The sequence below is a fragment of the Didymosphaeria variabile genome, assembly GCF_027946475.1.
Source record: "Didymosphaeria variabile strain IMI 356815 chromosome Unknown scaffold_1, whole genome shotgun sequence".
Classification (NCBI taxonomy): Eukaryota; Fungi; Ascomycota; class Dothideomycetes; order Pleosporales; family Didymosphaeriaceae; genus Didymosphaeria; species Didymosphaeria variabile.
The window spans coordinates 4,776,242-4,801,848 of record NW_026611620.1 but is presented as its reverse complement, the minus strand read 5'-3'; the positions used below and the strand labels follow the sequence as shown (position 1 = coordinate 4,801,848).

The following is a 25,607-nucleotide window of genomic DNA, read 5'->3' as shown; positions in this document are numbered from 1 at the left end:
ATGTCACTTCACCAGCTAAACCCAGCAGCGTTCGTTCATGTTCGTTGAAATATCGTATATTATATCTACCTAATATCTAAACTGCATGCCTTATTTACGTGGTGTACAAGTTGGCCTTCACACCCGATTCCTCTTCTTGAGCCAGCAATTTCTTGTTCTCCCTCCTCAAATCAGACTTCACGAACATCACCGTGACTATACTCAGCCCGGAAAACACCGTCATTAGAATAACAGCCAGGACATACCGGGGTGCATCCTGTGGTCGGAAGAAGTATGGCGCGTAGATGTTGCCTATCTGGCTCATGATGTTGACAATAGCGGTCGCGCACGCGCGCTTCGCAGGAGTCTGATTAAGCGAAGACGATGCCCATGCGTATATGATGGAGTTGGAACCGAAAAGGCCACCGACGTAAAGAAACGAGGCGAAGTAGCGCCCAGCTTTATCCAGGGTTGATACAGTGATTGTGAAGCCGATGACAGCAAAGACGATGGGAATGGCGATGTGCAGTCCGCGTTCCTTCCTGCGATCACTGGAAAGAGCGACACCTAGCGCAATGAATGTGGCGACCAAATACGGCGGTGCAGTAAGAACGAGCGTGATTGTCTTCGAGCCGAGGTTGAAGCCTTTGAGCATGCTGGGGAAGAAGTTGTTGAAGCTGTAGGCACTGTGGTTGCTGCATAGCATGAGCGAGAAAACCCAGGTGCGGTAGTCCATCACTGCGAGCTTCAATCCATGCTTGATGCCCTCGTCTTCTGATGTTGCGGACACGCGGTCGCGCGCAATGCGGTCGACGGAAAGCTTCTTCTCCTCTTCGCTAAATAACCATTTGCCACTGCCGCTGTTTGATTCAGGAAAGTCAGGAAGGATGAAAATCGAAATCCCGGCGGCGAAGAACGAAGCCGAGCCTTCAATAATATACAACCACTGCCATCCAGCTATGTTTCTGACGTTATCAAGGCCTGCGAACACACCAGCGGCAATGAGCCCAGAGAAGGCCGTCGCCAGAATAAGTGCCGAGTACAACGCTGCGATGCGGAGGGCGAGTTCTTTCCTAGTGTACCACGCCGAGAGAATGTAGTATGCTCCTGGGAAGAAAGGAGCTTCGACGATACCAAGAATGAACCGGATAGCGATGAGTTGACCATAGTTGCCAGCAGCGGCCGTGGATGCTGAAACACAAGACCAGAGCATGGCACAAGCGGGAATGTAGAGCGAAGGGCGAACTCGCGTGAGCAACATATTTGAAGGCAGTTGCATGAGCACATATCCAACGTTGAGAATGGATACCGCAACGTTGAACTGGTTTCCGACGAGACCGAGATCCTTTTCAAAGCTGTCCAACTTTGCTTGCCTAGAGATGTACGTTAGCTGAATGAAGCTTTCTGTGGGTAAATGCTTGTCACATACGCAATGTTGTTCCGATCCATGTAGTTGAAGAAGTACAGCACCCAGACAACGGGCATGAGAGTCATATCGAGCTTGCGGACGATTCTCTTCTCCATCGTCCTTGTGTTTTCGTCGACGACAACTTCCGTCTTCTCTGGTTGTTCCAGCTCAGCCATGGCAGTATTCTTCTCGTCAATGTAGTCGCCTCCGACTTTAATGGTACCCGGCATAGTGCCGCTTGCGATACAGAAGCGTCACCAGGTAAGAGGAAAGCGAAGTTACGATGTAATGAGCTTGCTCGGCAAGGTGTAGGGTTGTCAAGCAGCGCTGTAGAACAAGACGAAAGAGGCAGCGAAAGAAGAGTTATATAGAACCCTGAGTTTTGCGTCGAGCGTATCTTTCCACTCCGCAATCTGGGGTGAAGCTGGGGAAGCCAAGAAGGCCCGTGACATTCCAGCATTGAGGCCCAGCTCCTCGGAGCCATCCAGGGAACATGGCAACAGGCCTGAAGCCAGATGCTAGTGTGGGCAGAGTTTTGTGGGGTAAAACGTGCGCCGACGTTGTGGTCGGATGACGGTCCTGCTTTCGTCGGCCACCCGATTGGCCACCGGAGTAGCCCGGTACGCTAAATTTCAACATGACCCTTTCCATCACTACTCTTGGACAACTCAGGAATGCTCCGTATTCACATGTTTACCAAATGATTTCTTTACCGCAGAACGAGAGCTTTCATGACTCGATAGGGACGTTCACCGTAATGGAACTCCTGTTCCCCGCGCCCCGAAACGGGTATGAGTTGCGGCCGTTTCCAAAGCACAAGACATCCTGCACAAGCCCATGAGGCTGGAGAGCCGGGCTTTCTAGTTGCAAACGGGATATTCACCGAATAAGATGGAATAACTAACAAGAGGCTTCGCGGCACATAGCGCCACGGGCAAATACATCCGGGCAAAGATTAAATCTTACAATGGAGCGGCTAGAGGCATATATAAAGAGCATACATGACTTTTAGATGCATGTTTTGAAGACTTGCGCAGACTCTCGCCATGTCGATTCGGACGTTCGCACCATGCGTACTGACATTGAGTGCCTACGCATCGGCCTCATATCTCTCATCGTTGCCACAAAACTTCCAAAACACGACATCAAAATGGGCGTGGATGTCCTACTCCAACCCGTCGGTAGCTGTGCTCTCAGGTAGCTTCAACCGCTCAGCCATGGACGCACCCTTGGAGGGTGAAACATCAGACGAGTCAATCTCCAAAGACTGGAGCTATTTGAACACAACAGATTTCATTGCCTACGACGACCGCTTCTTCGAAATCATCGGCCCTGACGCCGTGGTAGAACACATCGAGCCTCTCGCTCATCAAAGCCACGAAGCGCCCTGCTACAACAAAAAGACCAAGCAAATATTCTTCGTAGAATGGGGCCCACCAGGCGGTATCAACGGCACGCACGACTGGCAATACCTTTACGATGTGAACTCAGGAAACCTTTCCAAAATCCAAACCGACCCACCAACACTCAATGCCCACGGTTGCGTCGTCTACAACGACAGCCTGTACGTCGTGACCGACGGCAGTGGATCGAAAGAGACCGGAGCACTCGTCAAGATCGACCCTTCTACCTGGGAGAAAGAAGTTATCCTAAACAATTACTTCGCGCAACCCTTCCTCGGCTTCAACGACCTTGACATCGATTCCGACGGCAACTTCTGGCTCACGGACTCGAAGTCCGCTTACGGTAGGGGCCTGATCGACTTCTACTATCCTACGAATCCGACGGTGTACTTTGTCAATGCAACGACTATGAGGCCGAGAGCTGTGCATATCACGACTGGGAATGCGAATGGCGTTGCTGTGGCGCTGAACCCAGATGAGACCGCACGGGGAAAGCAGAAGCACACGGTGTACCTGCCTGACACGGGTGTGAGCGAGTTTCTTCCGCTCTCGAGGAAGAATCCGTTTGGTAACAGGGCGTTATTTGCTTATGACGCTTTGAATACGGGTGGTGTTCTCAGCAATCCACGCTTGTTGAACAATCCTATAAGCTACTTCTACGATGGCCTACGGGCGAGCCGAAGCGGGTTACTGTTCGCAGGTGCAGGTGATGGCGTGGATGTCATTGATCCCGTGGATGGATTGACCCTTGGAACGATTCGCGTAGGTGGAGGTGATAACCTGGCAGTCAGCATGACTTTTGGAGAGCATGAGCTATGGATCGTGGGAAGGGGTGGAATGTGGAGGGTCAGCAACATTGCTGAGAGACTGGACCGCGATTGGTGATGTTATGTACGTCCTGTATAGCTGGGCCTAGGAATGCTACCAATGGTACTAGACAACACGTGAATGAGTTAGACTATCGACTCATTGTGTTCGACCAAAATGCCTGATTTCTCATGATTTGCTTTCGGATAGAATAACTGAACTGACAAGGTGCTGAAATCTCTTGGACATAAGACAGACATGAAACCGGTTCAAGGGTCGATCAATGTACTCGGACTCGTTCACATTATGTCAACTGATCACGGCTGCCGATAGAGTCGCTGCGGGTTCTTTATCATTACCAAATCCCATTGCTCCTCTGTCAGCCACGTCTTTAGCTGTCTCAGCCATGCCCGATCATCAATTTCCAGATAAGGAGTCTCTTGAAGCGCCTCTTCCTTTGACCTGACTTTCATTCTCGGCGTATGCGGCCAGTCACTGCCCCATAGTATCCGTTGCGGATTAGCCTCCACTAATGCAGTGACCAAAGGTCGTACGTCTTCGTAGTCAGGTGCCAACTCGCTGACGCGATACGGTGCACTGATCTTGAGGTACAGAGCACCTGATCGTAGAAGTGATATGATATCAGAAAATCCAGGTTGTGAGGTTATATCAGTCTTGTACTCCTCTGGTAGCATGCTAGATGCTTTAAGAAGAGCAAAGTGATCGGTGACTATGGGCACACCACTCGAAACAATGTCTTCGACGATCCGTGTCAGTTCGCCCCAGAACTCAGGATGCATGTGGGTGAATGCCATGCTCCAACCCGGGCAGTGGCGTTTTAAAACTGTGGCATGCTCCCTCAATGCAAACTTCTGACGTTCAACATCGTGCATGGCGTCATACTTGTAGTTGTTGACTCGAATGCCGCGGATACCAGCTACTCGCATATCTTGTAGCTCAAGGGGCGTGACCGTCGATGGGTCTATAACGCCGACTCCCAATGTGCAGCTTTTGCCTAACTCCGGTACGAATGTTCTCAAGGACGTACAGTCGTCTCCGTATGATAGCCCGTGGGTAAGTACCGAGTGGGTGACGCCTATCTTGGACTTCCATTCTAGGTATTGTTCTATTGAGGCTGCCGGTGGGGTAAGATGTCTGTTGGGAGTGTATTGGAATCTGGAAGCTACAACAACTTTTGTAAGTAAGAATCAAGTTGAGGGAATTCGCACGCACGCTCAAAGATATGATGGTGCACATCCCATCCACCATTTGGAAAGAGGTTGTCGCGTCCTTCCACGACTCTTTCGTGGGTTTTGACTTTGGCGATGTCCTTGCCCATCATGTTGTGTTATCGGTGGTGAAGATTGGCCTCAAAAGTGTAATCTTGCTTGGGGATGCTGGAAGCAGTGAGAGCTGCTCAACATAATCCCATGGATCCCGAAGGTCGCGTGTGATCCCGGGACAAGAACTGTGGTCGTAATGAGGGCATCGAGCTAGCCCGGGTGGGACTGGGCCGCGATGGGAGCAATGTACGCTAAGCGGGACCAGTGGCGCCGGAGTACTCCAGAACCCCACAAATGCGCCTCCGGCGTGGACGTCGCGCTAATCTCCACGATGATCGAGTCGCGTTTCCGCGGCCGGCATCCGGGCTAACAGCTTAGCAAAGTATCCCAGACCAGCCTTTGTTGTTGGGAATGACATGGAGGTACCCGTGTAGCGGCTGGGTCTGCCATATTAGCACTTCAAGCGGACATGAAATCCCGAGGATCTTGATGGGGAAACAGACGGCGGGTGAGCAGCTGTACGTTATCCATTTCGCGTCCCGAACAACATGTCAGAAAAGTCTAAGGCTACGCCTTTGCAGTCGGTGATAGCTGGTGCCGCTGCTGGTGGCATTGAGTCCATCGTAACTGTCAGTATCTCCAATTCCCACGCGAATGATAGCTGACCAGCAAAAGTATCCCACCGAGTATGTTAAGACGCGACAGCAGCTGTTGCGTGGAGGGGCCAGCGCAGCACAGTCACCCATTCGAATTTTGCTGTCCACAGTGCGAGAGCATGGTATCGCTAGGCTGTACACTGGCGGTACTGCATTCTGCATCTCCAATGCCTCCAAGTCCGGCATCCGGTTCCTAACGTTCGATACCGCACGCAACGTGATGCCTAAAGAAACGTCCGGGAAGACGACCGTGCTTGGAAACATAATGGCCGGCCTATGTGCGGGCATTGCAGAGAGCGTACTGGTGTTGACGCCTGGCGAGAATATCAAGACTCGATTGATCGATGATGCCGCGGGGGCACGAGCTTACAAGTCCAGTACGCATGTCGTCCGAAGCATGCTCACAGTCGAAGGCCCAACAAGCTTCTTTCGGGGTGTCTGGCCGGTTACGCTCAAGCAGTCGTCAAATGCGATGGTACGATTCACCAGCTACAACCTCCTATCGTCCGCATTGAGCCCTTACACGGGTGCGTCGACTAGCGTGGCGGCGGGTTCGTTGGCCGGTGTCGTTACCGTCTACTGCACGATGCCTTTTGACAACGTCAAGACACAGTTGCAGAGTATCGCAGGCAAGGACATGTACAAAGGCTCGCTGGATTGTGCGCGTCAGTTGGTGCGACGCGGTGGCCTTCGACTGCTTTGGAAGGGAACTACACCACGATTGGTGCGCCTCAGCGTAAGCTTTGCCGATGTTCCATCGCCTCCTTCATATTGTTGACTATTTTTCCAGGTGTCAGGTGCCATATCGTTCACTGTGTATGAGCAGGTAGTGCAGATGCTGCGGTCAGTGGCGACAGGAAGACGCGCACAAGAGACTCAAGTAGAGGCGGTAGCGTAGCTTACATACCCAGGCGTGAAGGAAGGTATTTGTTTGGATTAGATTGTTCGCAATGCCACGGTGAATATTGTAGGTCGAGGGTTGTTGTGTCGGATGGATTCTCGCGTTGAGTTACATGAAAGGAAAGAGGGCAGGCGCCGTGTAACGCGCTGCCGACGGATATTAAGAATTACAATAGCCAGAGGTTCTAATAGGCATGGGGACTAGTTCCCTGGTCTCGAAATCTAGGTTCCGACGTGAGAAGAAGCAGAAGGAGCGATTATAAGCATGAATGGTGCGAGTCACGTGTTCGCTTCACTAAGTGAGGGTCTTAGTCGCGCCGCGTCATTAGTGGCTAGCCAGTCTTCTCACAACCATCACAAGATGAACGCCCACCTCCACACTCTTGCGCGTAACATGGGATGACTTCCAAGGTGCGCATCGCATGCCGGCGGTGCCGCGCAAAAAGAATAAAGTGCGATGGCGGCATACCAGCGTGCAGCAACTGCCAGAAGGCTTGTGAGGTATGTCTCGACGTCGATGGACGGAACAACTCCATTTCAATTCCTCGTGAGTTCACCGCCAATGCTCGCGCTCGTATCGAGTGGCTCGAAGAGCAGTTGCGTCGCCACGCTCCTCAAGTGAACTTGGATGAGGGTCCAAGGGTAGATCTCCGCTTCCAGGATGCTGCCAACGTATCGGCTATACTTGAAACCAGGTCAGTGGAACCGGAAGACACCGCCTCGCCCCCAAAAAGGACCTTTGCTGCTACTCAAGATCAAGTGCAGCCGCAAGAGCAACCATTTGCCACCGAGGCGCGCTCTGTAGCACTGGATCTCGGTTTATTGAGCTTGAGCTCAGACTCACGACAGCTCCACTATCTGGGCACTTCTTCAGGTCGGCTATTCACTTCGCTCATCGGCTTAGGATCGCCTGAGACAACTGCTCAGGCACGAGCAAGCAATACACCTAGCGTGTATTCTCAACCCAGTCCTTCCGGAAAACCGGGTCCTTTTGCACATGCAAAGCGTCTGAAAGAGTCTTCCAGACTTGTCTACGAGACTCTGCGGAAGGTAACGTCTCATTAACTAAGAAGTCCAACTTGGCTTACATTGTGCAGAGTTTACCTGCTCGCGAAGATGCTCAAATCCTGCTAGAAACTTACTTTCGCAGCATTCACGTTGAGCACCCCTTCCTGCATCCGAGTTCCATCATTGATGCTATCGAAGCTCTGTATCAGTGCGCTGCTGCGGAACCGTCTGCAGAGATTGGCTTCAATGGCTGGGTTACAACAGTCGAGCCATTCGCGTACAATGGAGAGTTCGCCCTTTCGCGGGGTGTCAATTGCACGCCCGTGTCAGTCTTCACAGCGACGTTCCACGTATTCATGGCTTTCACGCTTGCCGCTACGGTGAGAACCCGTCAAAGAATGTACGACTTTGCGCCAGACCAATTTTACCGGGCGGCAACTTCGGTTGCTCATCACTGCTTTTCCAACACATCGGTGGCCACTCTGCAAGCTATCCTACTTGCAGCCGTGCACAGTCTGCTCAGCCCAACAGAAATGAACATCTGGACCCTAACGTACACTGCAATGGCACAGTGCATTGATCTGGGATTACACCGGATGCCCTCAGACGGCGATGGCGTCTCTAGCCCCGCGGCTTTGACTCGCAAAATGGTGTTCTTCACCGTATACCACCTAGACAGGTATTACAGCTCCCTATAAATAATTGCAGAGTCTTCATTGACCATCTTCAAGATCTGTGGCCACTATTCAGGGGCGTCCACTGGGCATTCGGGATGAGACGTTTGACGTTCAACTTCCCAGCCTCCAAGATGTCCAAGCCGATGCAGCTAATTTGTGTTCCTCGAACCTGGCTCCTGAGCTATCTATACCTGCCATCGTGGCGTTCTCTATCCACCGTTTCAAACTGGATCCCATTATCTCGGAGATCAAGTTGTTATTCTACCACCTTCCTAGCGAGATCAGCGCTTACTCATGGCCTGCTGATCACCGCGTAACGCAAAAAGCGATCCGGCAGCGTTTGGAAAATTGGCGTCGCGAATTGAGTACCGTATCGAACATGTTGCCACAGAACACTGGTGACGAAGATGACCAGTTAGAGATGCGCCGCTACGAACTCAAGGTACAAAGTCAGTTCTTCGCAGCCATGATTCTGTTGTATCAACCATCTCAAATGATACCGCATCCAGGCGAGGAAGCTCTGCTCATATGTTACCAATGTGCAGCCTCTCGTATCAATACCTACAACAGCCTATACAATGCAGAAGGCCTTTTTCAGAGCTGGCGCAGCGTACAAGGAGTTTTCTCATCAGGAGCAACCATGATCTACTGTCTGTGGACCTCAACTTCTGTACAGAGATCTGTTCCACTTTCAAGCGCCATGACAGATCTCAGGACCTGCACTAATCTTCTCAGTGTCGGAGGTGAATGGTGGCCATCAGTCAAGAGGGGCAAAGAGACATTCGGTAGGGCCATGGATGCACTCCTAAAGAAGCTCGATCAATCCAAGTCATCACCGCATACGCAAGGCAACGTCCGCAACAGTAACGAACGACCGGTGCGCAATATCATGCAACAACCTGATAGAGAGTCGGTCAATTTCGAGGCGTTAGGGCCCGCAATCGGTATACAACGAGGTGGTGCAGACCTTTTTGGTGATCTCAGTACGGCACTGCCAGTAGGGTTTGATGAGTCTTCCCATAATAACGCTTCGATCGATTATTCAACTACAGACTGGAATCTACTGGACACTATTGGCGATCAATCACTACAGTTCGACGCACACAGCTTCGATAACAACGTTTTTGGAACCAATCCGGAGAACATGGACAGTACTGTCGAAGCTTTCATCTCTGAATTCTTACAAAACGACACCACTTGGAACCCTTTCTAGCACGTCATGGTCAGGTCTTTGGGACATTCTCTATACCCTTTTGGGTTGTCTCCTTCCGTGAAGATCAATACACTGTATGAATGTAATGTACAGTCTAGTTCCGTAGCTTCTTGATCGTTGGTCCGATGTCCTCCCCATTCTCCAGACAGTCCCTGGTGGCTTCATCAATAGCCCACCTCGACTCGCATAGCTCGACACATTGCTCTGCCATCTCTGGAGGAATCGCTACAACGCCGTCGGCATCGCCCATGATCAGGTCGCCTGGCCGGACGGGTATTTCAGCGTTGCCTAGCTCCTTAATCTTGTACGCGACTGGTACGTTCAGCTCAGAGGATCTCGTAAAGCTGTTCGAACCAAGGATACTCATCCCTCTCGCATACAACCCAATTCCCAACTCTCGGTGTTCGTTAATATCTCGAAACCGTCCATCGATGACAACACCAGCAGCGGCGGCTTTCTGTGCACGTGTGCTCATCAGTCCGCCCCAGCATGCGCTGATGAAACCGTCTGGCTGCGATACAAACACAACGCTGCCGGAAGGAATTGCGTCGGCGAAATGTTGGTTCGGTCGCGGAGAAGTTTTGTCTGTTTCGGGGACCATGCGAACGGTATAAGCTGGACCGAATATCTTCGATTGCCCTGAACTGGCTCCAGGAGAGAACATCTTCAGCCCCGAAAGATAACCACCATGTGGCACTTTGAGGCGTACGAGAGCATCGCCAATCTAGATAATATGAGCTTGTATTCTTCAGCTCTGCGCGAGGGGTCTATACATCGCATGTCGTGAACCTTTTGAGAGCCGCCAAAACGGGGAGTTTCACAGAAGTCATGATGTGTTTCTCCTGGTGCGTCGAGGTATGACGGCAGATGTGCGTAAAGTGATAGAGCTTTCCGCGTCAATGTCTGCCCGGTCTAGAAGTACGATGCATTCGAGAAACCACAGACCGCCCTGCATGCATGTTCTAGTGCCAAAAGTGCCTCGGCTTGCCCCGTTGTGGTGTGTCGGAGCCGTCCTCCAGCCTTGCCGGAGCACTCCGGCCAATCAGATTCCACACAGACCGCGGACATTCGAAAGCTACGAACAGCACTGCTTCGTTCCGAGGCGCGGAATTGGTCTGGTCTTGCTCTTGCGATAACTGTTCCCTTTATTCTTTGCGCTTTGATGTTCTCTTACAACAATGTTTACCCCGTTGTACTCCTATGTGTTGATACCCGCTGGACGGCCACTCCTAATGTTCCCTAACAACACCAGTGTCTTCCGGGAAGCACGCTCTTGCTTGTGGGCAGTACGACAAGTTCCGAATGTACGACGCCTGGCATCTGTTGCGCCTCGGATACCAATCAGCCCTTTGAACCCAGACACACCACTCGACTATGACAGCCGCATCGCACAATTAGAAAGAGTCAAGGCGGGCTCACAGCGGCCACTCAGCCTGACAGAGAAGATCCTTTATAGTCACCTATTTGACACAACCGAGTCTCGCTGGAGCTTGGACGGGATACGAAGAGGCGAAACACTATTGCATTTGAGGCCCGATCGAGTGGCCTGTCACGATGCTACAGCAACTATGGCCTTGCTGCAGTTCATAAGCGCGGGTTTGCCTAAAGTCGCGATACCGACTACTGTGCATAGCGACCACCTGATTGTATCCCGTGACGGTGCCGAGGAGGACCTGAAGCGAGGACTCATCGAACACGGGGAAGTCTACAAATTCCTCAGTAGCGCTGGGAAGAAGTATGGCATCGGCTGGTGGAAACCGGGTGCAGGTATCATCCACATCACGATCTTCGAGAATTATGCTTTCCCTGGCGGTCTCATCATCGGCACCGACTCACATACTCCCAACGCCGGAGGACTTGGTATGCTTGGTATTGGAGTTGGTGGATCCGATGCCGTGGATGCAATGTCAGGCATGCCGTGGGAAGTTATGTGTCCTAAGGTGGTTGGTGTTCGGCTTACTGGCAAGCTCCATGGTTGGGCATCAACGAAGGATATCATCTGCAAGCTGGCTGGCATCACTACAGTCTCGGGAGGCAAAGGCAAAGTGTTCGAGTTCTTTGGACCTGGCACAGAGACGCTCGGCGCCACTGCGATGGCTACTGTATGCAACATGTCTGCCGAAATCGGCTCAACATCATGCATATTTCCTTACACTGATTCTATGGCTCGATACCTCTCGGCCACTAAGCGATCAGGCATTGCGCAACTCGCAAACTCGTACAAAGACGTCCTTCTCCGGGCTGATGAAGGTGCAAATAAGCATTATGACGACATCATCGAGATAGATTTGGACACACTGGAACCGCATATCAACGGGCCTTTCACACCCGACCTCTCGTATCCACTATCACAGCTCAAAGACGCAGTAAGACAAAGCGATTGGCCTGTCAAGGTCAGTCACGCTATGGTCGGAAGCTGCACGAATTCGTCGTACGAAGATCTATACAAGACACAACAATTAGTAATGCAGGCGAAAGCTGCCGGTATCGACCGAGTTAAGACACCCTTCATGGTAGCTCCCGGCAGCGAAGACATTCGCGCTACAGCCGAAGCAGACGGCATACTACAGACACTGCGGGATGCGGGAGCCGTGGTCCTCAGCACCACCTGCGGGCCTTGCGTGGGGCAGTGGGATCGAACCGATGTCGACGTGAAGGGCCGCGAGCGCAATACTGTTGTATCAAGTTTCAATCGAAACTTCGTCGGCAGGCACGACGGCAACCCAGAGACGTGTTCCTTTGTTACATCCCCGGAGATGGTCACAGCCTTTGCTTATGCGGGTCGTATTGATTTCGACCCGACAACAGACGCGCTACCTGCTGCTGAATTACAAAAAGAGTTCCGCTTTACTGCACCAACAAGCGTCGAACTACCATTCAGCTTCACAACCGGCCGAGACCTCTACCAGCCTCCCCAAGAAGACTCGTCGCATCTCCAAGTCGACATCGACCCTACCTCAGACCGCCTCCAGCTCCTCCAGCCGTTCAAGAAATGGCAACCAGGCGCCACCACCGACATGCCAATTATCGTCAAAGTCAAGGGCAAATGCACAACAGACCACATATCCCCAGCAGGCCCCTGGTACAATTACCGTGGCCACCTCGAGAACATCAGCAACAACATGCTCCTCGCAGCCAGCAATGCGTTCCTTCCTCCCACATCTAAGATGCTCGGCCACACTGTCCACCCGCTAGACGGCAACACTGATCTTATCCATGAAGTCGCGCGCGATCTCCAACGTCGCAGCGTCCCTTGGTGCATCATCGGCGACTGGAACTACGGCGAGGGATCTTCGCGCGAACACGCCGCCCTTGAGCCGCGGTATCTTGGCGGATTGACCATCATCGCGCGCTCGTTCGCACGTATCCATGAGACGAATCTGAAGAAGCAGGGTATGCTGCCTCTTACATTTGCGGAGCCTTCGGATTACGATCACATACAGGCGGGCGATCGGATTACGCTGAAGGGTGTCGAAGAGGGTGAGTTGCAGCCGGGTTTGAATGTGGTGATACAAGTACAGACGAAGAAGGGTGAGACGTGGGAGTGCGAGTTGAAGCACACGTATAGTGAGGGGCAGCTGAGGTGGTTGAGGGCGGGGAGCGCGCTGAACTACATGAGAGAGAGCGTGTTGGGGAGGTGAGGTGGTCCAGCGTGTAGTGACAACTGCTTCGTGTATGTTTGATATCCTGACAGCAATGTAAAAATTGTGTTATCCTACTTGCTTACTGCCACCAGTTGTGCTTCTTGCAAAGTCGGATGCTTTACGGCGGGTACCGTCGGTGCCTTCCGTCTTTGACCTCCAAGGTGGCTGCCGTGACCTGCGTAATTGCCAACATGACTGCGCTTCATTCCTCCCTCGATGCGCTCCAAACATTCACTCTTGCACTCACTCGCAGCATTGCCGCAGTGCTGTTTACGGAGACTAAGCTCGCCCATCCTGGCAACGATAGTTGTCGCATCTCCACGAACCCAGCGCACACTCGGCGTTTGACGGTCAGACAGCGACTTTATAACCCTTCTTTCTCGAAGCGGCAAGTACAGCACCTGCTATCGATGACCTTCAGCTAATGGCTTTCCGGAACCCAGCTCGTCGACGCTCCGCTTCGGCGGTTCAGGGATCATGACTTGCACGACATCTTCCACCGGTACCAGTTGGCCGCAGTTGCCGATAGAGCTCAAGACGGAGGTTTTTGCTCATCTGCTGGTATTCGATGGAAACGATGAGAGAGACACAGATGGGAATCACGAAGGTTCAGTGGCACCGTTGGACGAAGAGTCAGAAGAGTCAGACGACTACTACTCAAGCCATTCCCTTCGATGCCAGCGAGATTTCGGAGATACCGCCCAGGCACCAAAACTACTTGGAATTGGTAGCAACAAGCATGCACAGATAATAGAAGACACACTTGGTCCCTTGATTGCCACTCGGAACCGCGAATTGGCTGTCCTGGCGCAAGAGGCATACTACAAGAACAACACCTTCATCGTCAGGTGCGAGCGCGATTCAGTACAGCATCCTAGTCTATCGAAGGCACACCTAATTAGGAGACTCGTCGTTGATGTGAGGAGACTTGAACTATACTGGAAGATCCGATGCCAAGAAAGGTCAACTGGAAGCTTTGGTTATTTCGCCAGCTGCTCCGGTGAGCCTCCCGTATATCATCCAACTCTCATTGCCATCCACAGCGACTGGTCGACTGTATGTCACAAGCATGGGTAACCGTTCTTGAATAAAGACACCTTTCGGTTCGACCTCAGCACATGGCAAGTAAACTTCAGGAACTTGGAGCATCTGGAGTTTAGAGTAGGATTCGAGACTTGCGATGTGGGTTGCCTTCCCAATGACGTGGACGGGAATGACTTACGCCACCTGGTGCTAGGTCTGGCAGCACGCGTCGTCACATACCAGATTTACCCATCTTATTCCGCACACTGGTTCTATAGATGATCCTACGATTGTATGTTACGCCTACCTAGGTACCTAGGTAGTACCACTATCACGTGATATCGTATGGTTGAGCCCACAAATTGAGACCACGGTTCCAGTGCGCTAAAGTTTATAGCTAATTAGAAAGTGGAATGAAAGGGATGAAAGGTACGAGTCGTGCAATTAGTGTGCATTGAAAATATAGAATATGTCGTACGGATGATTGGGAGCCGAGGATTACTGGGGTCGTTGCCTTCTGTGGGGCTGCGCTATGGCATCGCTTATCACTCCACTCTACTCGTACCTCACTCGTTCTTGCTTCCTTCATTCTCCAACCTTAATGCCAACAATCAATCCATGGACACCCTACCTGATGAACTACTTCTGCAAATTTTTGAGATCGTATCGGAACAACTTTGGCAAGGAAAATGGGTACGGAACCCACTATCCCGCACAAGGAATCTGCAGCGCCTATCGCTCGTTTCACGGAGGTTCAATCGCATTGTAACGCCAATGCTTTACGAGCGTATTCGCGGCCCTTTCTTTCGAAACAGTCCGTTCTGGGAACAAATCGCCAATACACTTTACCGAAACCACGCTCTTGCGCAACTGGTCAAAAGCTTCACTATGACGCAGTGTCCGGTAGGAGTAGCGGCTGGGAAACCTGGGAATATGCGCTCGAAGTCTCTTTTACTTCTGCTACCTCTTCTCGGTTGCCTTGATTCTTTGACAGTTCACGAACTTATACTGGATCTTGAACATCGATCCTGAAGAGGGGACTCAGTCCTTGCTACATTTTTGGTACTGCAAGCACCTGCTCTAGTCAAAATCGAACTAGGTGGCCTCCAAGATGATGAATTCCACTTTCCTATGCAACTTCCTCTTGTAATTGAAGAGATGGGTCGCATGATTATCAATGATCTTGAAGCTGGAAGGAGCCCACAGTGTTTCAGATCGCTTCGAAGTCTACACATAGACCTATGGGACTGGGATTACTTTCCTTCTAGTGCCGTAATTCCATTCATGTATCTTTCGCAACTCAAGCAGTTGACTCTCAAAGGCTGGGGTTTCCAGACGGAGCGCGCCAAACGCCGGGGGTTCTGGGTCTTTGGATCCGGCAGAGATTAGCCTGTCCGCTCTTCAGCAGTCGAGGAATTGAAGCTAGAGGAACAACATGGCAGCGCATTCCAGGTACGGGTCCAAAAGATTTAGACGAGGTGCTGCGTTGCCAGCTCAACGCGACGAGTGACGAGTGCGCTAATTATTTTTGTCTCACAGATGAACAATCTTCTGTCCGCTTGTGCCGCACTGAAGAGCTTCGAATGTACTGTACGAGTTAATGGCAGCAGGCTCGATCATTGGTACAAACAGGTTTCCAAAGGTCTCCTTGATCACGCAGCCACCTTAAAGAGCGTATACATAGGCGACCGTGCTTTCGGAGAATACCCTCTGCCTGAGCCGTTCAGAGACACCACCAGCTGGACGTCACTAAAGATGTTGCAGATCCCATACAATCTATTGGTCGGAAACAAACATCGTCGCAGAATCATAGACTATTTGCCACGTTCTCTGGAGTATCTCGTCCTGTACTCTACACAAAAGGCACTGGCGAGGATGGGGACTGACATTGAGTCCTTCGTAGTAGAAACAAGCGATGCGATTTACCAGGGTTATATTGAGGGCGCTCTACCTTGTTTGAAAGGTGTCGAGCTCAGCCTTGACTGGACCTGGACCGGCGATCAGACCATCGAGTACAAGTTGCCTCGTCCTGACGTGCGACACGTTATCTCGGCGTTCCAAGATCACGATGTCAACTTCGGTGTATCGATGCTCTCTAGATACTCATATGGTGAGGCTGTGACTTCTCGAGATATAAACAGTGCTGACATTAAACTTCTAGTGCCGCCTCTAACAAAAAAAGTCATGCAAACCTTTAAGATGATATTTCCCGGCATTACATCATGGTGCAAAGGCTCTAAAACATTAAGGCTTGCAACGTCTGCAGAGCCATGTGTGCCAGGATACAAGTATAGGGGTACGTCGGCGGACGGACCTTACGGGTGGGTTTTCAAACCTTGGGATTATGAAAACGATCCGGAGTCAATCGATCGCGGGCATCGATAATTTTTAGTGTTCGAATTGCTGTAGAGGTAGACTTTATCTAGAGTTTAGACTGCAACCGACGCGTATGAGACAAGACCGAAGCTTCTCTCGTTCACCATCCCCGCCGCTGTTCGTGCTACTAGAAGTCCCCAACCTTCTTTCCGAAAGCCTCAACAACATTATCAGCTCCGCGAACATTCACCCACTCGACCCGGGTCTGCCTAGCGCCACGAATCACGTACGTAGTGATGCTTCTGATGCCCTTCTTGTTGACCTCGCCAAAACTCATACGCAGGGAGTCTGAAGATGGAGGCAGGCCATTAATGTGCTGAATGCGTTTGGCTTTTGCCGCGAGCGCTTCTTATACAATGTTAATTGCGCACTTTCATGGGCATGATCGACTTACCAGATATTGCGCGGACTGTAGCTTCTGACACTTGATTTCGATGCGGGTGAAGCGCATTGTAGTAGTATTGAACGACTGGGTCACCGAAGGCTGGTTCCATAGCGTCGGAGTTGAAAGTAGACTGATTTTAGCATAAAGCACTTTGTGAAACGGGATATCAAGCGCTGAGTTATGGGCATGGTTTGCTTGTGAAATTGTCGCTGAGGACAAACCGCTAGGGCCGCATACTACGCTTTCTCTGCAAGAGTATCTTTTTCACTGGCTTTCCCTCTTCAACCTCTTACTGCACAAAGACCCAGTCACGCTTTGTGCGTAGAAAAGATACTATCGCAAAGAGCCCAGCAAGCAGTACGGTGACAAAGGTCCAGGGTAGCGCATCAACACTACAATGCATATTGTCTGTTTATTCTAACATCTGCTAGGTCTAAAAACAAAGATGCAAAGAGTCTGGGTCGTAATTAGAGCATCCTATAGTACACAAATTGGCTCAGATTCCATGCGGAAGAAAATCTTGTAATCGACAATAAGAGCCATTACGCTTTCCCTACGTCGGGTGTTTGGTTCAGACGTCTCGAATGACTTCGATGTATTGCTCATGCCCAACAAATCCCTCAGACGCAATCACAGAATTGTCTGGGGTCGTTCCGTTGTGGCTTGGTCTCGGGCCGATCCGTTGGCGCCAGTGCAGCCGTCATTGCCACGGGGTCACGTACTGCAACAGGGAGGGAAGTCTTTCAGGCCTTCGGAATTGCTTGAGCGCAGACGGATGGCAATGCCCGAATGAAGAATGAGGTCTCCATGCAATGTGCGCATCATGCCGTCGATATATCCTCGTAGATGACTTCACGTGGGTTGAACGCCAAGTGCGATCGCTTCAGAACGGCTGCCACTACCACACCTTCTGTCAACCTCCATTCTCATAGCTCCCACGGCTGTTGACAAGAATGGCCAACATTGTACGTCTCTTAGCTGTCCTCGTTACCTAGGTACCTGTGCCCCATCTAAGGCTGTGCTTTGCCTCAAGCCGTGGCTTTCAACCGCATCGCCATGTCCAGAGCAATCGTGGACTTCCTTGAATTTCTAAAGTATCCAATCATTACTTGTGTGATTCCGCAAACATGCTTTGGCCCGCGCACCATTCATGTATCATTGCGACGATATATATTGTCGGATGCTGAAAGTCGTTTCTCCATAATCACTGTTGTGGCCACATGAGCTGTCGTGGCACCGTGCCACTTTCGACGCACTGCACGTGGAGTCCTCCTTTGTTTTGTGCACGCGTGTCCTAAATTTGAGGATGCGCATCCTCGACCGTCAGAGTGTCCGTGTGTTGCGAATCGAACTCGTGAAACAGTCGGAAAGACTGAAACACGTCATTAGCGGGCCGTTCACTGTGGCGCTAACTCCACATCTCATCAATGTGGAGCACCCAAATACCAGAACGATGGGTGCCGGAGGATTATTTCCAGGCACCATGCGAGATGCAAAGTGGAGCGATCAATAAGAAGCTTGGTATATAACTGCGCTGATCGCTTGCAATGCTCCATTATCGGCTTTCCATTCACTTGTTCGGCCTGACCATCGTTTGACTTCAGCTATCGTCAAATACTCACTCGTTACTTCAACCGTCGTTACACTATCAACATGCGCAGCTTTGCTCTTGTTCCACTGTTGGCTTTGGCCGCCGGCGTCACCGCAACCCTCGATCCGGCTGACACGAACACCAAAGGAAAATACCCCAGCAGCCCCAGCTGCTCACGTAGGTCGCTTACTCTATCGTGATGCAGCATGCATTGACATTTCTATAGCCGTAAAGACATCGAATGCGATCCAGGCTGCCGAATGCTCCCACAACACTCGCACATCAAAGCAGACCTTTGCCGTCTTCACGACGGATCACCAGTATGACAAGGTCAACGGTGCGCCCTACGGCACTTGCAAGGCTTACAACTGTGAGCCTGGCACTGCCATGACCGCTAGTACGGACTCTTGGACATTTTTCTGGAGTGATGCTGGAGAGAGCGAAGGCGAAGGTGCGGGATGCATCAAGAACCCCGATGACGGGGTGTGCGGATGTGAGAACTCAGATGGAACTTTTGTTCCTGGTGGATCGGACTGCGTGTAGAGTGTGATGCAATAAGGCATGAAACCCTTTTATTACTGCAGGAAGAAACTATGTACAGTGCCTTCGAATGCATTACGATTACTTCGCCGGTGAGGATGACCAGAGCATATCTGGTGCACGTGACGATCCAATAGTATCCCAGACCCGCATTCACATACTGCGTGCAAGTATTTTCGATCCATCATGAGGAAGTTGAACTGCCCTTCCAAAGCCCTTTACAATCCGCATCCTTGACCGGTGGACTGCCAGGTGCACGATGTCTGGCAGAGATAGATGATGCTGGAGCCGTCTGGGTTCGAGAAACACCTGCTGTAGACGAAGTTCGGTGCTGTTTGAAAAATCAGTCAGCGAAGATGTTAAGCTGTGACGCGCCTCTACAACACGACTCGGGCTGTTTGGCTTTCCGAACGGCAGATTCTAAAGGTGTGAGTGACTTACCGGTACCACAGGTGCAAGCTGAGCCAACCGGAGGAGCCGGGTCAAGAGCAGCAGCCGGAACAGGAGCGGGCGCAGCAATGGCGGCCGCAAAGAGGGCGGAGATGGCGATAGCGAAACGCATGGTGAACGGCTTTTTGATATTGCGGAGGTTGGTTTTGGAGGCTGGCTGTTGATGCTTAGCTTGGTGACAAAGGCAAGGAGCAGGCGAATGCGCGCTCTTTATATACCATCTTCATGAAGGTACGTGCTCTTGTACGAAGCAATACGTGGGCCAAGCCACTCAGCATTTTGGAGGTCCCGCTGACAATAGTGATGTAGCATTACCTTTGGCTAAGTTTGGAAGATCGTTCCAACCGTTGGGCGTGGCGTATGACCCAATTTGTCTTAGAACACCGAGTATGGCACCTAGACGCAGTAATGTGTATGGAGGAGCTGGTAGCGTAAGCACTAGCTGGAGGCGGCCTAAGCTGATGCGGCTTATGGGACGGCAAAGTATCCTGCCGTGACTTCCACGCTTCGTACCACAGTACCACAGTTACAAGTTGATTTAGCGACGACGTTTCTAGTGGACAATCTGTGGACTCATGCTAGTCGAATTATTAACTAGCCAATTTGCATTATCAATATATATGAGAAAGTTGAAAGTGATCTTGAATTACTTGAGTAGAAAACTGGGGAACGATACCCATTCCCAGTACGCGGCCGCTTCTTCACACCAAGAGTGGCGGAATACGACGGCGGTGAAGGATCGGGAGTGCCGTTTGGACTATAGACATCATTGCGCCACGTGCGGATTTCCCCAGCAGGTCACCACCAAAAGCAAAAAAAAACTTCGAGGTGACACCGCGCGCTGACTGTGTTCCCTTGTCTGCTGTTGCACAAACGTGGGCTTAGTACCAATCAGGGAAAACGAGAACACTCGACAGCCAAGGCCATTGGACGGTTACAAATGTACAATGATGTCGAAGTCGGTGCTCGCTTGAGCCTGTAATCGGAGAATAGTCGACCTCCGTCATCGCAATGAAAAGCTTGCTTGCTCCGCTTGATCTCCCGCTTCCGTCTCCGCATCCTTCCTATTGCATATACTTTGATGGCGCAAATTGAGGCCCGTGCGAAAGCTGATTTCAGCTCTTCGATATTGATCCTGCATCCTCCACAGCGTTTAGTCTGCCCACTTCCCGCGCCTGAAGATGGCAGGTGGAAGTCTGTAATGCACACGGTATGCTTTCATCTGCGTGATTACTATGTCAACTAGGTGCAAATTGTGTGGTCGATCTTGGAGACTTCGTGCGACCTTGATAGCCTTGTATAGCTTCTTTTCTGTCGAAGAAGTAAACTAGGATTGGCTGCTAGACCGCGTAAAGGCGTTAAAAAGTCCAACACGGGCGAGGCTCGCGACAACGTTACATTTGCGTTGAAGGAACGCCGCTATGATCCATCATCCCGTGTTCGTTCCGTGTCGTCCTGGCTTGTTGTCCGTCAAGTGACCGCTTACCTATTCTAGCTTTGACTGCCCAGACTGATTCAGCCTTAGTCCCATCATATGACATTTTGTGAATTATTGCAAATGTCCCAGAGCTGTGCTCGATGAGCTCATCGTAGGTCTTCGCCTTTCGTCATGAATGTAGCGGCGCCATCCTCAACAATCTCAGAATTCCCAGTACCAACATAGTCGCTTGCAAAAGTTTCTCCCCCATCTTCTACGGCTCTAGATGCCTTTTTCAGAGATTTCAGCCAGACCGTGTACTATACACAGCTACGTATTAGCCCACTCAACCTTCTAACAGGTCAGTGCCTGATTCAACGTCGAATAAGCCCAAGGGTGTGGATTCAACAGATCATAACTATTAACTAGCCTCTTACATTAGATAGAATGGCTGACAGTTGCAGAAAAGTTACCCAGAGCCGAGGGAGGTGACGGAAGAACTCTTGCAAAGCATCAATGACCAGAGAAGCCTAGCCGCGCAAATCGTGAAGCACAATAGCTTGTCGAAAGGTCTTTTGTCGCAACGTCTGAGATCCCGAGATAAAGCAGATCTGTCGTCCCGAAAACCTCTAGTGCGACACGATGAGGCTCATGAACTTCTCCTCATAGTCACGATGCAAGACCGGATCCACGCTGATGAGGGAGCTGGTAGGCTCAGATTCAATTATCGATGACTGTAAAATATTTCCAAAATGAATCTGTGCCATGATTTTTGGGTAGTCGGAGAGAAATGGTTTGGAAACGATATGTTGGATATAAGGTGTGAAAGCCGTTTCGAAAAGGCCGCAATCGGAGCCTCAAGATAGCAACCCAACACAATAGAGACCCTGGTGCGCATAAATTACCGTAGCGGTCTGCCTTGAAATTGTCACGTTCGTTGCAGCCTGTTGTCCGTTTGTATCTTAATCACGATAGTTCCCTCACATGTTGAGGTTGCAGCCTATCGACTCGGTTACCGTTTGTTCTCGTGTGCTATATAATGCCACAGCCTCACCCTACCACAGCCTCACACTTTGAACTCTTGTAACTTGAAGGGTTCCCCAATTTCAACAGTACGTGGACACACATATTTCACTCCAAAATCAATCCACCAAGATTGACAAGTTCAAATAGTATCCTGCCCCCGGGTCAAGCGTTGTACTTGCACTATCAACGACACCGAAATCCATTGCTGCTCTGGTAAGTGGGTAGAAATCAATGTATGCAAGCTTACATCACGCTAAGGTCAATTCAGAAAGACGCAATGTGTACCTCTTATTTCATCAAGTACGCGTGCAGCTGCACAAAAGAGAAACTCTTCGTCCAGTGTGATCTTCGCCGAGGAACGACCATCAGGTGCAATCCTATCACCAAGGAAAGCGCTGGTCGACAAGACAACTGCTGCTCTACGCATCTGGTCAGCCCAGATGCTGGTGTGATCTACTACAACAACGAGCATGGCAATCGTGCGAGTGGTGGCAATACCCACGATGGAAGCATGGTCTAGAGTTGAAACGTCACTCAGGGTGGGCGAGAGTGCATTGCAGGGCGTTTACAATACATGACCACAAGCATGTAGCATTGGAAGGCTATGGAAGGCATGAATCTTGATGTAGCTACATCATAAATACAATATCGTACCACTGATCAGCAAATCCCTAATCCCGCTCCTCCACTCCTTTCCTTTTTTTCCTTTGCCCTTGTCTAGAACCGGGGGGTGAGAAATCCACCCATCTTGCATAAATAAGGGAGTCTCGATGGTGTAATTGTGCCACCATTGCTGTCTTTCCACAATGACTGAGCGTGTTCACACCATGTGAAATGTGCCAAGAACCCAGTATGCGAGTAGACTCTGTCACGAGCAGGACCAGCCCATGGCTCTTCACGACGGCCGCCCGATCTCTCCTTATACTTTTGGCACCCTGCGCAAGAAACTTCGCGCTCGACTTCATTAGTCCTCGGGTTATAGCTAGGCAACGCGCAGCACGCCATGAAAGCTTGCATGGGCTTGAGCGTGTCTTGGCAGACAATCGGCATGGTGATCTTGTTTTTCATGTCGGTGGTAGGCTCGGTGCCGGCGTTATCGTCACGGAATGCTGATAGAGCATACTCAGTGGGAACAAGGTTCACTCGGCCTGAGCGAGAACGCGCGTCCATAGTGTAGGTACCCGGGAGGGTTAAGAGACGAGGGAGGCTCTCGAAAGCCTTTTTTGACAGGTTTAAGTGACGTTTCGCACCGGCGGCGTTCGTAGAGCGGATCTCTGAGGCGTCCTTACGCAGGCAAGCTGAGCAGCATCGTGTCCAGGTGGGCAAGTAGACGAGGTTGCCATATCCTCCGCAAAGCGAACAGTCTTGCGTGCAGAGGTTGCGATATAATTCCCCCAAAGTGACGCACGGTGTTGTTCGCGTCTTGAGTAACGCTAAGAAAGCATTCAAGGCGTGCTTGGTGATGACCCGATACTCGTGAAGCGCATTGACGATCTGTTGTCCTCGCGCGTTAACCTGGCGCAACTGAAACAACGACGCAATATCCAACTGTAGACAGACATTGGTAATGAGCTCGAGAGGGAGTTTGTCGAGGTCTCCGAGCGATGTGGTTGGCTCGCGGTATTCGGCTGCCAGCGATGCGGCAACGTTGGTGTGTGTCCGAGGCGGGAACCAAATGACAGCGAGTTCGAAGTCCTTCCTGTGGTAGCTAGTGGTCTTGATGATGGCGTCTGAGTCTTCCTTTGAATATGAATATGCCTCCTTAGAGTGGTAACCATGGATGAGCGGGTTTGGCTGTGGTGGTTGGGCACTCATCTTGATGCTCCGCCGTCCGAGAAGATGTAGCTTGTCGACGTCAGTTCGATCTTGATGTAATTAGCACGGGGGAAAAACGTACTGGCTATGGTAGACGAGGCTTCAAGGGCAATGGGACAGTCCCCTCGCGGGTTGTTTGAACCTTACGCTGAGCAATCGTCGGGGTGAGTGCAAACGAACAGTGCCCAGGTGGCGCCCACGTCACGTGACTTGAGCTTATCGATACAGCTTCGCTAGCGCGGCGCGGCGCGACGCGACGTGACGCGACACATTCAATGTGTTGCATTAACAAACTATCTACGCCTTTGTATCGTTTTGCGACGCCAAATCCAACCATTCCCGCCTCAAATGGCCTTCCCTGTAGAGAGAGTCAATGAACTGGAATCGCGCGATCTGGATTTGCGTTGGGCCAAGTTCCTGCCCCAAGCCCATCACGTCACCTGCGTCTCCTCGATACTTAGGCCAAGCAGGCAGATTATCGGCATTAGGATTCCCAAATTTAGCGAAGTTCGTCCAATACGTGATTATCGCGTCAGAGAATTTGCGATCTGACTCGGAGTATTGCACAAAAGGCGGGTTGTAGAACTGCGGCTGGTCGATGGTGCCAAACATGAAGTTGATGTCGGAAGCGTGCAGGGCCACAGGGTTGTACTCCGACGTGTACGAGAAGAGAGACATGTACACGTCTTCGATACCAGCAGCTAGCTGAGATGTGGCTGCTTTCCAGGTTTGATGCGCGAGGTATAGGTCTCCCACGAAGTCAGTAATTGACTTGGGAAGTGGCGTTCCTGAAGCATCCGCTGGGTAAAGCGATTGAAACTCAGCATATCGCTCTGGCCCACCAATTGTTTTGCCGATAAGTTCCCATTCTTCTGGGGTCGAGTGAGCTGTTAACATGTTCTTGAACAGCGTCCCCTCATCAACCGTGAAACCGGTCATCACTGGGATCTTCATCTGCTCATTACGCTGGAAAATACGGAGTCCCTTTTCCGGAAGGACTTGCTTGTCGATACTGGGCGCGAAATTGAGAAGATCGGGAGGGCCTGAGAAATCGAACGGATAGTGCGCCACAAATGTCTCTGCTGGAACTTCGCGCAGCTCAGCGAGGCTCGACACATCTAACCGGCCAAAAATCTTCTTGCCATGCTCACGCGCTCTAGCGAAGTCCATGTCGTAGTCGAACACCTGATTCCAGAACGCGCCGCTCTGCAGAATCCCTTTGTGGAAGAGGCCCTTGGAAGCTGAAGACGACATCAAGATACCGATCGAATGTGCGCCGGCCGACTCACCAAAAACGGTGACATTGTTTGGATCGCCGCCAAAAGACGAGATGTGCGCTTGCACCCATTGTAGTGCGGCTTGTTGGTCCTGTAGACCGAACATGCCTGAATTGGAACCTTCTGCGTCTAGTTCGTCGAGCGCCAGAAAGCCAAAAGCACCCAGTCGATAATTGAACGTCACCACGACAACGCCTTTCTGCGCGAGTCTCTGGCCGTCGAGGAATGCTTTGCTGCCGTTGCCAAACACGAAGCCGCCTTCGTGAATATATACCATAACCGGTAGTCTTGCATTGCCATCGGTAGACGGAGACCAAATATTCAGATTGAGACAGTCTTCGTCCGCGTTGGAGTTGTCATCGCCAACAAGGAAGCTCCAGCTAGTGTGGCCGAAGCTGGTCGCATCCAAAATGCCCTGCCAGGGCGATGGAGGCTGTGGAGGTCGCCATCGCAAGTCCTTGATCGGTGCCTTGGCGTAGGGTATGCCTTTGAAATTTGCGATACCATCCTTAGACGTGCCATGAACCGCACCGATCTTTGTTTCCAATGTTGTTGTCATAACGATGGCGTAGCCCCCGAACAAATTGCTCAAAAAGACAGAGGTGTGTGTGTTATTGATCGCGAAGCAAGACTGGCCTATTCATCCGCGTAATACAACCACGCGCGTGGTGCAGCAAAATCGTCGCAGCTCCAGATTCGTGAGGTGGGGGAAGAAGCAATCCAGAACAA

General features: G+C 51.2%; 9 protein-coding genes across 9 annotated transcripts; 4 read left to right on the top strand and 5 right to left on the bottom strand.

The window, feature by feature from the left end:
- Nucleotides 1–94: 94 nt before the first annotated feature.
- Nucleotides 95–1,617, bottom strand: N0V89_001556 (uncharacterized protein; the record flags this gene model as incomplete). The annotated part of the gene is made up of 2 exons (XM_056210367.1): nt 95–1,352; nt 1,409–1,617. 2 exons carry the CDS (start codon nt 1,615–1,617, stop codon nt 95–97), a joined length of 1,467 nt encoding a protein of 488 aa, XP_056077189.1.
- Nucleotides 1,618–2,456: 839 nt separating this feature from the next.
- N0V89_001555 (uncharacterized protein) lies at nt 2,457–3,675 on the top strand (the record flags this gene model as incomplete). Its single annotated transcript, XM_056210366.1, has 2 exons — nt 2,457–2,460; nt 2,573–3,675. The coding sequence occupies 2 exons, from the start codon at nt 2,457–2,459 to the stop codon at nt 3,673–3,675; spliced, it is 1,107 nt and encodes a 368-aa protein (XP_056077188.1).
- Nucleotides 3,676–3,914: 239 nt separating this feature from the next.
- N0V89_001554 (uncharacterized protein) lies at nt 3,915–4,544 on the bottom strand (the record flags this gene model as incomplete). The annotated part of the gene is made up of 1 exon (XM_056210365.1): nt 3,915–4,544. One exon carries the CDS (start codon nt 4,542–4,544, stop codon nt 3,915–3,917), a length of 630 nt encoding a protein of 209 aa, XP_056077187.1.
- An 884-nt stretch (nt 4,545–5,428) lies between these two features.
- N0V89_001553 (uncharacterized protein) lies at nt 5,429–9,334 on the top strand (the record flags this gene model as incomplete). Its single annotated transcript, XM_056210364.1, has 6 exons — nt 5,429–5,509; nt 5,556–6,272; nt 6,327–6,362; nt 6,989–7,491; nt 7,536–8,123; nt 8,176–9,334. 6 exons carry the CDS (start codon nt 5,429–5,431, stop codon nt 9,332–9,334), a joined length of 3,084 nt encoding a protein of 1,027 aa, XP_056077186.1.
- Nucleotides 9,335–9,428: 94 nt separating this feature from the next.
- N0V89_001552 (uncharacterized protein) lies at nt 9,429–10,164 on the bottom strand (the record flags this gene model as incomplete). Its single annotated transcript, XM_056210363.1, has 2 exons — nt 9,429–10,058; nt 10,156–10,164. The coding sequence occupies 2 exons, from the start codon at nt 10,162–10,164 to the stop codon at nt 9,429–9,431; spliced, it is 639 nt and encodes a 212-aa protein (XP_056077185.1).
- Nucleotides 10,165–10,902: 738 nt separating this feature from the next.
- N0V89_001551 (uncharacterized protein) lies at nt 10,903–12,975 on the top strand (the record flags this gene model as incomplete). Its single annotated transcript, XM_056210362.1, has 1 exon — nt 10,903–12,975. One exon carries the CDS (start codon nt 10,903–10,905, stop codon nt 12,973–12,975), a length of 2,073 nt encoding a protein of 690 aa, XP_056077184.1.
- A 5,440-nt stretch (nt 12,976–18,415) lies between these two features.
- Nucleotides 18,416–18,896, top strand: N0V89_001550 (uncharacterized protein; the record flags this gene model as incomplete). Its single annotated transcript, XM_056210361.1, has 2 exons — nt 18,416–18,530; nt 18,580–18,896. 2 exons carry the CDS (start codon nt 18,416–18,418, stop codon nt 18,894–18,896), a joined length of 432 nt encoding a protein of 143 aa, XP_056077183.1.
- Nucleotides 18,897–22,503: 3,607 nt separating this feature from the next.
- N0V89_001549 (uncharacterized protein) lies at nt 22,504–23,601 on the bottom strand (the record flags this gene model as incomplete). Its single annotated transcript, XM_056210360.1, has 1 exon — nt 22,504–23,601. The coding sequence occupies one exon, from the start codon at nt 23,599–23,601 to the stop codon at nt 22,504–22,506; it is 1,098 nt and encodes a 365-aa protein (XP_056077182.1).
- Nucleotides 23,602–23,898: 297 nt separating this feature from the next.
- Nucleotides 23,899–25,437, bottom strand: N0V89_001548 (uncharacterized protein; the record flags this gene model as incomplete). The annotated part of the gene is made up of 1 exon (XM_056210359.1): nt 23,899–25,437. One exon carries the CDS (start codon nt 25,435–25,437, stop codon nt 23,899–23,901), a length of 1,539 nt encoding a protein of 512 aa, XP_056077181.1.
- Nucleotides 25,438–25,607: the final 170 nt, after the last annotated feature.